This window comes from Dermacentor silvarum, chromosome 7 (genome assembly GCF_013339745.2).
Source record: "Dermacentor silvarum isolate Dsil-2018 chromosome 7, BIME_Dsil_1.4, whole genome shotgun sequence".
Taxonomy (NCBI): domain Eukaryota; kingdom Metazoa; phylum Arthropoda; class Arachnida; order Ixodida; family Ixodidae; genus Dermacentor; species Dermacentor silvarum.
In genome coordinates this window covers 100,913,712-100,927,012 of record NC_051160.1, presented here as the reverse complement: position 1 = coordinate 100,927,012, position 13,301 = coordinate 100,913,712, and the positions used below count along the sequence as shown (strand labels likewise).

General features: G+C 45.3%; 1 protein-coding gene across 1 annotated transcript; it reads left to right on the top strand.

The window, feature by feature from the left end:
- The first annotated feature begins 10,384 nt into the window (after positions 1-10,384).
- LOC125946544 (uncharacterized) lies at positions 10,385-12,882 on the top strand. The gene is made up of 2 exons (XM_049670041.1): positions 10,385-10,868; positions 12,622-12,882. Exons 1-2 carry the CDS (start codon positions 10,457-10,459, stop codon positions 12,861-12,863), a joined length of 654 nt encoding a protein of 217 aa, XP_049525998.1. The 5' UTR covers positions 10,385-10,456; the 3' UTR covers positions 12,864-12,882.
- Positions 12,883-13,301: the final 419 nt, after the last annotated feature.

Below are 13,301 nucleotides of genomic sequence, written 5' to 3'. Positions count from 1 at the left end.
CAAATGCCCCGCCATTCGACTTGATGGGCGTTTCGAGCTTTCAGCGCGGAAAGCGATGCAGGAAAAGTTCAGCCGTACGGGTGTCGAAAGCGCATCGCTGCACGTAACATACTTTCTTTGGAGGCCGACGAACGCTTTGGGCGTAGAGTGCTCGTCCTTCCGTCGGACTCCAAGCCCGTCAGCCACCACTGTCCCACGAAAACAACTAAAGTGAACAACTATCTCGCGGTCGCAACTCACCTTTTGATTGAACAGTTTAAGAAGAAACAATGAAACTACCCGCGCCACCAAATTTAGACAAACGTCGACAAGCAAAGCAACACAACCTGTGAGTGGGGCGTGAACTTTACGAGCGCGCCTTTCTGTCCACTTCAAGAGCTGCATTGCATTGCAATTGATAGCGGCGTCAACGCCCGCCGCTATCGGTGGGCGGGCGCTCTTACGGTGGGCGCTGAAAAAAGGTATTTATTGATAATGATCAAGTAAAATAGAGTGGATCTTTTCTTGCCTTGCGTATATAAAATTATTAGGAATTGCATTTTCGTTGAATGAATTTAACTGTATCTCGCTTTATTTATAAAACGCTTTTTTTCCCCCAATGTTTGTTCCCTCCAAACATAGTCGCGCTTCAATCGCTGCTCCCATAACCACCCTTGCTGATGTCGGTGACAATTCGTTCTGAACCGCTTTTCGCCCGAAGCTTCGCGACCATTTAGATCAACCTTGGATGTTCTACAGCGAACATTGAAGAATAATTAAAGGTTAGCGATGATGATGATGATTTATTGGCACCCCCTTGTAAACGGGGTGGTGAGAAATTTCCCCTAGCCTGCTTGATTTAATCAGGTATACTGTACATGTTTTTCATTCTAGCATTTTCGTATACATGTCCATAATTTTTCTTTTTCGCTTAAAACGTTTCTATCTTCCTAGTCATATCGCTATCAGATACCTTGATGTGACAAACGACAGAACCTTGCCACATATTCTCTTATTCTTTATTGGACTGCATAATATCTGGAGTGCAAGAATGATAGACATACACGCCGAACCACCCCCGAGCAACGAAGAACATCTTCAGGAAGAAATAATTCTAATGCGCCGGATATAAGGGAGTGTTCTAGTGAATCTCTTGGCTGGTGTCACTTATTTGATTTATGTTTAAGTTCGCCTGATTATAGACTTGTGCGTTTAGTGTGATCGCTACGGCTTTGCTTCCCTGTAATGAAGAAAAAAAATTGCGGCAGAACCCATCTCACGACGACTGGACGATAATGCGTCGGCACTGAATCAATATAACGAGGCAACGTATTGCCACCGTCTAAATTAGTAAAGTATGAGGCGTGTACTGCAGCGGTACTGCTCTTTCGCGCTTCCCTAATAGGGTGCCTCGATGCCAGCGCCGTCGTTCAGGGTGGTGCCAACCTTTGACCGCCCCCGCGCCGCCGCTTTCTCGCTGCGACGCCTTATTGTGTCACAGCGAGCCGTTGCGATTGCTTGGTGCCGGTGCTGAGTTCGAGGCACAGTGCGCGCGGATGCTTCGCGGACGCTTCTACTTGCTAGACAGTGTTCAGCCGCATGACTGACAAGCTATCAAGTGCATCGTGTCGACATGACGGGCTGTTGTGTTCCCAAGTGCGCCGGATCGACGCGTAAAGGACTGCGTTGTTTTCGCTTCCCCCGGGACCCAGAGCGACGGAAGAGATGGGAAGCCCAAGTAAAGCGCGATCACTGGAAGGCAACGGATAACTCCTGCATTTGCGAGGTAAGTGTCAAGAATGTTTAGACTACCGCACCGTGTTTTTCATTTAAATAAGAAAGTATTCTCTGATCCTCGCTCACGCACCTACGTTCGCTCACGAACTAAGTAAGCACTGCACCGATGCTGTCTGAGTAGCGTATGGTTTGCGAGCGCGCGTCGCATAGGCTTTTTTCGTTTTGATGGGCGCAGTCTGTACCCTTATTTTAAGGACTGACGAAGATGCTTAGCCGCGAAATAGTCTTACATTAGCTACGAATCGTCACGTAAGCCACCTATTTTCCTTTTTCACGGGAAGCACACATCGTGTTTGTCTGTTGTTTCTTTTTTTTTTTTCTTCTTTTTTCGGTACTGGTTATTTGGGACTAAAGAACGCAGTGCTTCGTCTGGGGAGAGCGGCTGTTTTGTACTTGGTAAGCGAAACATTGTGATTTTCTCTGATTTCTCAGGAGATATCGTGCGGACCTCAGGGTGTTACGTTACATAGCTGATTTTTTAGACTTTTACATATTTGTAGCGTGGTGATCGTAAGCCGATGGTCATTCATGCTCATTCCCGATCGTAGTGGGTACTGTGACGGTCTTTAAATGCCTGCGCACGGTATGCCCAGGTGTAGTAGAGTTAAGGGGCATCATGGGACCAAAATGTTTCGGCGCTTTCTGGCATGGTGTCTGTTGTAGCCTGTGCATTTCTTCGAAACGTGTGAAGCGAGGTAATACAGCATTGCTTCTGCTAAAATTTATTTTTAAGCACTGTAATGGGTTCTCTGTATTTAGAAGGCAACTTTTCATATCAATAATCACTTTTGTTGTTTTACCTGTACTTAGAAACACTTTGAAGAGGACCAGTACGAGGGAAATCGACAGGATGGGCGCCGTCTGTTAATGTCAACAGCCCTACATCATCATGGACTATATTTTCGAAGTGAAAAACATTGCTAATCTGTATTTGACTGTCTTAGTTTCATTTACGGTTTTTGTACGTGATATGTATGCAGTGTTGTTTATTTTTTCAATGTAGTTATCAGTGTTATAATGGTTATTTAAGAAATGTTCTGTAGTCGCCATCGATGTGTTTGGCTGATGCGACGTATTCGATAGTAGCTGATGTATGTATTCTGGCTGGATACCTGGCTGGATATCTTGATTAATATTACCCGCGGTTGCGTTTTCTTGTTTGCATTCTTGTTTTCGATTTATATTGTGTGTAATAAGGTTGATGTACTCACTTGAACCCCCCCCCCCCCCCCCATGTAATGAATAAATAAAAAAAAACTCTCTCTATCCCGAATTGTGTGTCGAGCCTACCTTGCGAATTAATTTTTTTATCTCGTCTTTCAACATAACCTTCAGGCGCCCACAGTACATATAATTTTTCATGTACATATCTCTTTCATGATTGGTTGTACTAGACATTATAAGTAAATGTATTTTGTGCATCGTTTGATTTCTTGTGTGTACTACGCAAGATTGACACAGACAAGTTACGTTACATTTTTCTCTACAGCACTAACTAAACCTTATTTTCACATCGCAGTTATTTTTACACCAGCTTAATCCTGTCAGCACACAGTGTTGTGGGCAAAAAAAAAGCAAAAATTGCGCGTAGATATCGTCAAATAATTGCAACGAACGCGAAGAGCACGCGCAACGCAAGGGAAACTAACCGCCGTGCGCGAGTAGCTGGCTACGGTAAAGGAGGCGTGACGTGTAAACCAAAATACAACAGCGAAAAAGAAAAACTTCCACACAATGGGGGTCGCAAACCTTATATACCAAGCATCGAAGCGCAAAAAATAGTGCGTATTTTAAACATACACACGGCATATTAAATGTGATTGAATTAGGCAACTTGGGGCATGTTCCCGGCGCCATACATTTACGTCTTCGACCTTCGACGAGTTAACGGCTATTGGTTATAAAGATATGCAGATGGGACACCGATAAAAAAATCCTCATCAAGGCAAAGCACTTGGAAGCGCGCCGCGAGTAACACTTTATGAACGCAAGCGTAGCTGAGTCTCAGCTCGTGTGACACAATATGGCGGCTCCAGCGGGGTTGTCTCCACCCTGGACGGCGACGCTGGGCATCGAGGCACCCTATTCCCTAAGAAGACTCAGCGCCATCTGGCGCTGCCGCCGCGTAGCCTGAGCGTGGCTTCTGAAATGCCTGGCGCGCCCGTTGTGTGCGAACGCCGAGAAACGCGTCGTGCCACAACCAAGCTCCTCTCTCGGACTTCTTTCCGGAGAGCAGCACAGACCGAGTGGCAAATACCCAGTGTTTCAAGTCGGCGTCAAAGACTTTCTTCGAACTGCGGTACCTACCCAGTCCAGCATCTACAGTGACCCATGTCGTCGTGAAAGAGGTTCGTTGAAGAGCGGAACACATTGGCCACATACTGAGTGACCCAAGTCGGTTTGACGGTTGGTTTTGAACATTGTTCCCTCAGCACAGCAGCCGGGTGCGCTGCCCATTCGACCACGGACTACCCATTGACCAGGGAAGGCGGGAAAACGGTTAGATACAAACATACATATGTAGATAGGTACCTAGCTATTCGAAATTGCTTGAAGTACCATAAGAATGCCAACGCGTTGATAATTGGTGCCCATCAAGACAATTTGAAGGTTCCTTGAGAAAATTGAATTGCCCGTATTCCAGCTTCAAAATTTACTCGCACAGGTCGAGTCTGGCTGCGTCCCCTCTATGCTATTTTGTGTAGCTGCATCCATACAGCATTTTTTTCTCTCGTGCCGCCGATTTCTAAGACAAAGAAAACTCTTAAAAGTGTTGTTGTTGTTGCCTCAAAACATGGCTCGTACCCACGAGGGGGATTGGCCACACTGGATAAAATAAAACATGCACCTAACAACGAACAAAATGGTAAAGGTGAATAATCAAAATTAAGATTTTGGTAACTCCTTAACACAGATCTTAAGATGTCCTATACATAAATTAACTAAATAAAAATTAAGAGAAAACTAACTACAACAATAAACATAAAATAACATGTCCCACGGTCGGTGCCCTAGCAGCGTAACCTTCCGGATGCTTCAATAAATTTGTGAACAGCAGTGATCATAGAACCCTGACTTGTGCCTAATTGACAGGCCCCAAAAGACAAAATGTTTGGCGTTGTAAGTGCCAAACCTAGATTACTGCTTGGAAATAACAGAAACATTCTACGGAGGGAGGAGAAGCGGTGGCAAGAAAGAAAGAAATGGTCAATAGTCTCCGGTTGATTACAAAACGAGCAGAGGTCAGTGATTGATAAACCGGATCTATGAAGATAAAAATTTAGGCGGGGAACTCTGCAGCGGAAAGTTGACAGCGTCACCTCACATTGGCGTGAAAGTCACTTGCTCGTGTTCCACCGAAATTTTAAATGTTGAAAATCGTCTGAAGAAAGTATGGACGAGTCATGGCAACTCAGCAATAAAAGGCGTTTAAATCTAGCTCGTGTTATAAAAGAGAAATCAGGAAGAATATTTATGACCGGACCATTTAGTGATGTCGAAGCGAGCGAGTCAGCTGATTCATTTAAAAAGATTCCACTATGTCCGGGGACCCAGACAAAGCGGACTTCGGATAAATTTTCTGGGGCAAGAGTTGAAAATATACTCAGTAGGTGTGACTGATTATTGGAAGTTAAATGTGTACAGACCGAAAGCGCATCTGTAACAACTATTACCTTAGAATTCTGTGGACCCAATTTTCGGATGGCAAGAATAACTGCCAGAAATTCTGCAAGAAATATTGGAGTGTAATCAGCGAGACGGAGAGCAAAAGACCAGTTGAGTTGATTCGAAAAGATGCCAACACCAGCCTTCTCTAAATTTTGTGATGCGTCCGTAGAAATAACCAAATGAGACGGAAATTGACTAAGATGGTCTTGAAGGAGACCTTCAAGTATGCGTGCAGGAAGAAGTTTTGCGTGTTTTGGAAAAATATCATCAAAAGTTAGTTTTATCTTGAATGAATTAGATTTTGGAGAAATCAGGCGTGGTAGGCTAACTTGAAGTTTTGATAACAGCGATTGAACAAAAATAACTTGTGGCTGTCGGTAACGCCGCCATCCTGTTCTGAAAAATGATTCTGGTGAATTGATGAAAACGGGTTGCAAATTGGAAAGTGGTGTATCATAAAGCTCCAGGAAAGTCAGGACAGTAAGTTGCTTAAATCTGGAATCAAGCGGAATAATTCCAGACTCCAGATAAAGAACATTATTAGCCACAAAACTTGGCAGCCCGAGGCAGAGACGCAGCGCTTGCCTTTCCAGTAGAATTAAAGGTCTTAGCTTGTATGCTGCACATCCTGAAAAAAGAACACAACCAAATTCTAGGATGGGGCGGACGTAAAGCTTATAAATCATCAGCAACGTAGATCTACGCATCCCTGTGTTTTTATTGCTGAACCGGCGCAACAATGCCATTGCACGTTCTCCTTTATTAGCATTTGCTTCTATTTGCTGCTGCCAGTTTAGCTTACCATCATAAGTTATCCCTAAGTACTTCAAAGTTGGAATTTGCGGAATCGGCTGATTACAATAATGAAGAGAAATAGAGACATGATTTGACAATGGAAACACCAGTAGAGCGCATTTCTTTACGTTAAGCGAAAAAGACAGGCCGTCCAGCCAGGACTCGAGTTCAGACAAATAAGATTGCAAAATTTGGTATAACGTATTAATATCCCTTGCTGATGAGAAAAATGCAATGTCATCAGCATAGAGATAGAGTTGTACATCCTGATGGATTGGCACAGAAGATAACAAAATATTGAACAAAAGTGGCGAAAGAACTGATCCCTGTGGTACGCCTCTCGTCTGTTTATACGTATCCGATGTCACCCCATCCTTGAAACAAAAAAATTCTCTATCGAAAAGGAACTCTTGTATCGAGGCTACTAAATAGTCTGGAACAGAACAGTTAACTAATCGAGAAATTAAAATTGCATGTTCGACACTGTCATATGCTTTTGCAATATCTAAAGTTACCAATGCCGATATATCTCCTGATTGTCCTGCGAGTCGAATGCGGCTTTCTAAATCAACGTGAGCTGACCAAATGGAACAATGAGGCCTAAATCCTATTTGTCTCGAGCACAGAATACTACGAGAAGAAGTAAATTCAAGGAGCCGGACATGAATTACTTTTTCTACAATTTTGACTAGATTCGATGTAAGTGCAATTGGCCGAATGTTGTCCAAGATATATCCGAGGTTTTCTTTTTTAAGCAAAAGCGCAATTTTTGCAATTTTCCAAGAGGTCGGAATCCATGTATATTGTAGTGAACAGTTAACTATATTCAAGAGCTCATCTGGGAAAGAGTTAAACAATAATTTAATCATAGTAATGGTGATACGGTCCGGTCCAGGAGCCGATTGATGTGCAGATAAGATGACATCGGATAATTCTGTCATGGTAACTTCTACAAATTCAGATGTCGAAATTTTGAACCTCCTCGGTCTGGGACACAGCGAAGAAAAGCGTGCTTCAAGCCCTTTCGCGATATTATTTAGTGAATCCGCCGCGTATTTGGGGGATAGAACAGCAGAAAATGACCATACGGACTGTTGAACATCTTTTTTGTTGCGTAAGAACCTAAAAAGTGCCGATCTTCTTTCTCGTTTTGACAAAGACGTATGTATTGCATTTTTTTTGTTCATCTTTAGCTTTCGCCACAGTTCGTTTAAATAAAGCTGCAAAGAATTTATAGTCCATCCAATTTTTCGGTGAATGATTATGTTGGAGACTTTTCCACGCTGCTTTTCTTCGCCTATAATCCCGTGTGCAAGCATCGTTCCACCATGATGACTTCGACGGCGAGCTGCAAGACATAACCGTAAACTCAGCAGGCTGAATAGAAGAGTTTAAAAGCGATACGACAGAGTCAGCCCTCCGTTGTTCATCATAAGTACTCAACGCTGATAAGCCTGCATTTATAGTTGATTTATAAGTTGTATAATTAATGAGTCGTCTTTGTCGTATAATAGGAGCCTGACGTGAAAGCATAATTTCAAAAGTGATGGGTAAGTGATCGCTACTTGTTCCATTGTCAAAGGTGTCCCAAGATGAAATAGACATGTTAGCAGAGGAGAAAGTCAGATCTAATGCAGAAGAGAATCGCCCACGTAAAAAGGCTATTTGTCCTGAATTGTGACATTGAAAATTGTTGTCATGCACCCAATTCCACAACCTCTTTCCACAACCATCCATTTTAATTCCCCAAGAAGTATGATGCGAATTAAAATCTCCTGCCAGGAGCGTTGCATTTGAACAGTTTCGGAACAGTGAGTTCAGGTGATCAGTGTTCTTGACTCCGTTCGGGAAGTACGTATTAACCACTGTAAACACAGAGCAACCTGGCAGCAAAACATCTAATCCTAAAATTTCGCAGTCTGAACACACATGTTCAAAAGTTACAGTTACCTTATGATACATTTTTGATGAAACTAGTATTAGCAGCCCACCGCCCCTACCTGGACGATCTAAACGAAATGTTCGAAAATTATTAATAGTAAATCTTTGATGTGACGAAAGCCATGATTCCTGAAGTAAAATAACATCTGGTATTATTTTGTGTACTAAATAAAGAAGGTCAACGTAACCTGAGGATATAGAGCGGCAATTCCATTGGAGAACCTTTACTGATGCTATGACGATCCTAAAACGGATGACTCCACGGCAGAACGCAACGCATCCTGCTCGTGGTGATTTTTTAGGCTTAGATTTAGGAGTATCCGTGGGAGAAAGTGGGGAACCCTTGCGTCTATTGCTGATGGTCCCAAGCCTCATGTGTCCATATGAGTGGCTAGGTCCCGCAGTTGCTGAGACCGGAGAACAAACTGAGGTATCGGACTCAACCTCTGCCTGATTTTCAAAGTTCGATTCATTTGAATGGCGCGCGGGAGTACTACATGGGGTGGGGTCAGCAGCAGCAGAGTGCGATTGGAGGAGGCTATTAAATTTGGCAGTTAGCATCTCAGTTATACCTTCGGCAAAAGTATTAAACAGTCGCTCCATAACTATTGGCATTGCCTTGTCAATGGCTGCGGCTACAGCGGCCGAAACTGTGGCTTCTAGAGATGTTGACTGACGGGAAGCAGCTGCCGCGTAACCAACATCGCGCTCCTTTATTGCTGATATTGCTTCCGCACGGGAACAATGACGTTTCTCTGCGATCTCAAGCACCTGAATCTCATGGCCTCGCGCAGGGCAGTTACTATCTGTAGCACTATGAGATCCATCGCACAAGCAACACCTAGGTGCATCTTCGCCGCAGGCTGATGTAGAGTGAGAGCGCCGCAATTACAGCATCTCACTGAAGATCTACATGCATTAGCACTGTGGCCAAATCTCCAGCAGTTTCGGCACTGCAATGGCCAAGGTGACAATGTCTCCAGCGGAACAAATAGGGCCAAGCCTTCACTTCAGACGGGCGCGTTAAACCGGCGAACGAGACGATGACGCTCTCAGTTGGGACTCGGTTATCACCCACCGACCTATTGCATCTATAAACAGAAACAACACCAGCCGGAGAGAGCATCTTCAAAAGGGCCTCAGGAGTAATATCGGTAGGAACCCCGCGAACAATGCCTTTCACGCATGCGAGATGAGGAGGGACGAAAGCACGAACCGCGATGCTAGTGAATCTCGTGCAGTTAAGCAAATCATTAAGGCACTGAACATTAGAAGACTTACACAGAATGCCTGTCTTGCCAAACCGCCTCACCTCCGAGATGTCAACGAAGTGCTCGGTAATACTGCGCAGCTCCTCCTGGAATCTTTCTGATTCGGTTAGACGAATGGAACCACCATCCGTGGGAACGAGCGCCACGGGCAAGGTACTGACTCTGTTCCGAAGAAAACACTCCAGGGGCACCGACTCAGTGGGACGGCTAGCCGACCAGGGCGAGCCCTGCCCGGGACCGGAGACCGGCATTCACGGTCCCTGGAAAAGAAAAAAAAACCTATAGAAGAAACAAAGCCCTACGAGCAGTTAAAATGTGGCCAATCCCCTTTCGGATACGAGACAAGAGGTAGAACGGTGGCCGGAACCACAGAATCGCCAAGACGAAGAGCTTGCGACCGCAGCTGCAGCTGCTCAAAGATCCACACCCATGATATAACGTCCGTATGGTCCGATAAGATCTTCTTACTTCTTCAAAAAAGTGTCATTTCGACCACTTCATTGTGTCATTAAAAGTGTCATTTCGACCACTTGTGCGATCGCTAGCCTCGCAAAGAATTTTCTTTCTTGCGCCGTCTTCGCGGGGATTCAGGCACAGGGAAAAAATTGGATTCAGGCACAGGGAAAAAAGCATCCCTGTGGCTGAATCCCCGTTTTCACGGGGATTCAGGCACATGGAGGGATGCTTTTCTCATAATTTACAGTTTTGTTAGGGACACAAAATAATTACCTTGTTGAATTTCTAAAGTTCTGAATCACTTTTATTATTTGAGTTCTCGATGTTAAATTGTTTTATCACGAAACTCTTAACGGCAGTTCTTTTTTTTTCTAATTTATCTTTCTTGAAGCCATGCTCTACTATGCAAATTTTATTTTTTGCTATAATCCTAATAAACAAATGTGAAACCCCTGCTTCTTGGCCAATTCCTCGTAGCGGGCAGGAGCCAGCGTTTGGAGAGAAGAACAAGAACAACAACGGTTCGCGGTGTGCACCGTCGATAGGCTATGTACTTCCAGCAGTACTCATCGGCTCCACCTGCTGCACTTCCAAGAAATGCGGCCGGGAACTTCCCTAGCCAGCCTTTTCCGATCGCCGCACCTGGCGGTCCGTATGTCCAACAGCCACAGGTCGTCGAACCTTGCGCAGAGATGGCGCAGCCCGCCGCTCCTGACGCTGTGTACCCAGAACCAGTGCCGCATATCGACAGCCCGTATCCCCAGCCGGTTCAGCTCGTCCAGGGTACCTGTCCCCAGCGACCACCACAGCCTGTCCCCGGAACCGTGGGCATCGATCCTGGCCAAGGCTTCTACGCTCCGGTTACACTCGGTGCATCGGGGCCGCAGCCGGCTCTGGCGTACACTGCGGACGGTCTGGTGGAATTCCAAGCCGAGCCATGGGGTGTCGGCACGGCCGCCGGTAAGGCTTCAAAACTGAGTTAAGTTATGGCGTTTAATTTGCATGCGACAACCACGATTACATCATGAGACACACCATAACGGGGGACTGTAGATTCATCTGAACCACCTGGGGTTCTTTATCGTGCATGCGCACGAGCATCTTGGCAAACCGCCTCCATCGGAATGCGGCTGCTGCGGCAGGAGTCGAACCTGCGACATCCTGCTCAACAGCACAACGCCCTACAGCCACTGAATTATGCCGCCGCGGGTCGCCGGTAAGGCTTCCACTCCGGAGGACTGAGGCAGATTAGAGGAGGATTGGAACGAGCTCGGCCGGCACTCGTCAAGTGATGACCAGCTTAGCGGTATTGAAAAGGAAAATATGTAATCAATGCATTCTGCCAGCGCAAACGGATGGGACCAATGCGTGAAGTATAACTCGACAGGAATCTAAGGACTGCGCAACGATCGATAAAACGAATAATGCTTGACAATAGTGTCTCACAATAATGACAACATGCCTGTTAATCTAGTTAGCAAGCGAATAGTTACGAGTTTAAACGGCCGATAAAACTATTATCCTTACGTCGTCTATCGGTCTACTAATTTGCTATCGCAATCGACACTTCGCCTTTCAGGGCAAAACTGCGACTTAAAAAAATAAAGCAATAAAATTGTCCAAAAGGCGGATTCAAACAGAGGACATCTGGCACAGAAGCCAGGTGCTGTATAACCATCACGCCACGGCCGCTTTTCTCACGCAACGACGTGCTTCATAGTCTTTTTCATCTGTTAAATCTCGGAAAATATTTAAAAATAACACGTCATCACACGTCAAAATGTGGGCCAATTCCGAGATAGTACAGTACAAAAAGAAATTCAGTCCGACGCTCCTCCTGCTCCCCTGCGCGGTGTCGGACAGGAGTAGGAGCGGAATCCTGCGCACCGGAATCCTGCGCATAAGGGCGGAATCCCCTGCGCACCGCACAAAGTGCGGTGTGCAGTGATTCCGCCCTTATCTTAAACTCAACTCGCTCAGGTAGACTTTCGTCAACTTCAACTGGAGGTTGAATAGCCTTCCAACATTTTAATATGCAGAGCAGAGGTGCGTTTACTGGTAATGCTTTGTCGGTCAGTATACAGCCTGTATACAATTAAAGATTATACTATAAGCCCGTTTGCTGGTGCTTGGACTCGGCCCAAAAATAACCTTCGTAATGCGCCGAGATACCGACTGACCTAGCAACATGACAGCAGACAGCAGCCACGCCAAACCAGGGAGGACAGGCAAAGAAACCTTCGCTTAAAATAAAAGTAAACATGCTTGCGTGGCAGGCTGGCGCATTACCTATAACTTGACCTCGTCATGCTGTTTGCATCGGAACGCATGTACTGTAGATAGGCTCGCGGCTGCACGTGTTATCTCCGTGGTAAATTTAATTTCATGTACCCGTTTCGGTTAAAACCGAATTTCGAAGTAACAAAACTTAGCCTCCTTTCTTCCAATTTTATAAGCAAACCTTTCATTGCCTCTTTATATTCCAACGTTGCGTTGCATCTGATGACATTTTTTTTATAAGACACTGAACTGTTATAGTTAGTCATGTTTTGAGGGGTGCAGTTCTTCAAGCCGCGATTTCATCTGAAATTGAAAGGGCAATCCAGCATTGAAGATGGACTTTCTGTATACCTTTAACACGCCTTTTCGTATTCAGTTGATGTGACTGTAGGTATAGGCTTACTGACGCCTTCATATCTTTCTTGATTCGTAGAAGCCATGGCTCCAGACATTGAGCCGCATCCCTCCGCTGGGCGACGCCGCCGAAGGGCGCCTCTGCTTGGCCGGTCTCCTTCCGATTGGGTGTTCTGCCTCACGGTGACCCTGGTGTTGCTGCTGGCAGTGCTGGTTGCCCTCGCTTACTTCTCGTACCAGAAGTTGATCGCCATGCGGCGTCGGAGACCACGCCACGAGGGGCTGCTTGCGGCGACTACCAAGTTCTGGCAACTATTCTAGAAGGCCTTGGTGTTTCTCAGATGCGAACGCCGTGTCAGCGTTTCAGGTTTGCGTCGTGTAATATTAAAATTCGAGACGACGACGTACCGTTGCCCTGTTCTGAGTTCCTTAGTACTAATTTGTTTTCTTTGGACTTGGCCTTACGCTTAATTGTGGCCTTTCCTGGCTGAATTCCTCCGCTTCTCCTCGGTGGAATGGGCAAATCAATTGCTCCTACGAAAGCAGCGAGCTTTATCTTAGTTTTGTACATGTTGGGTTCTTAAGATGAGCATCTTATTCATCGTTGCAATTTCAATTGTTTATCTTTCCCTTTTACGCTTAATTTTATTTTGAGTTTCTGTTGCTCATATTGAAGTATTAACGATGTTATTGGGCGGGTTATAGCATCACTGGAGGTGACAGCCATTCTGTTTTATATATATTATTCTTTTGCATCCG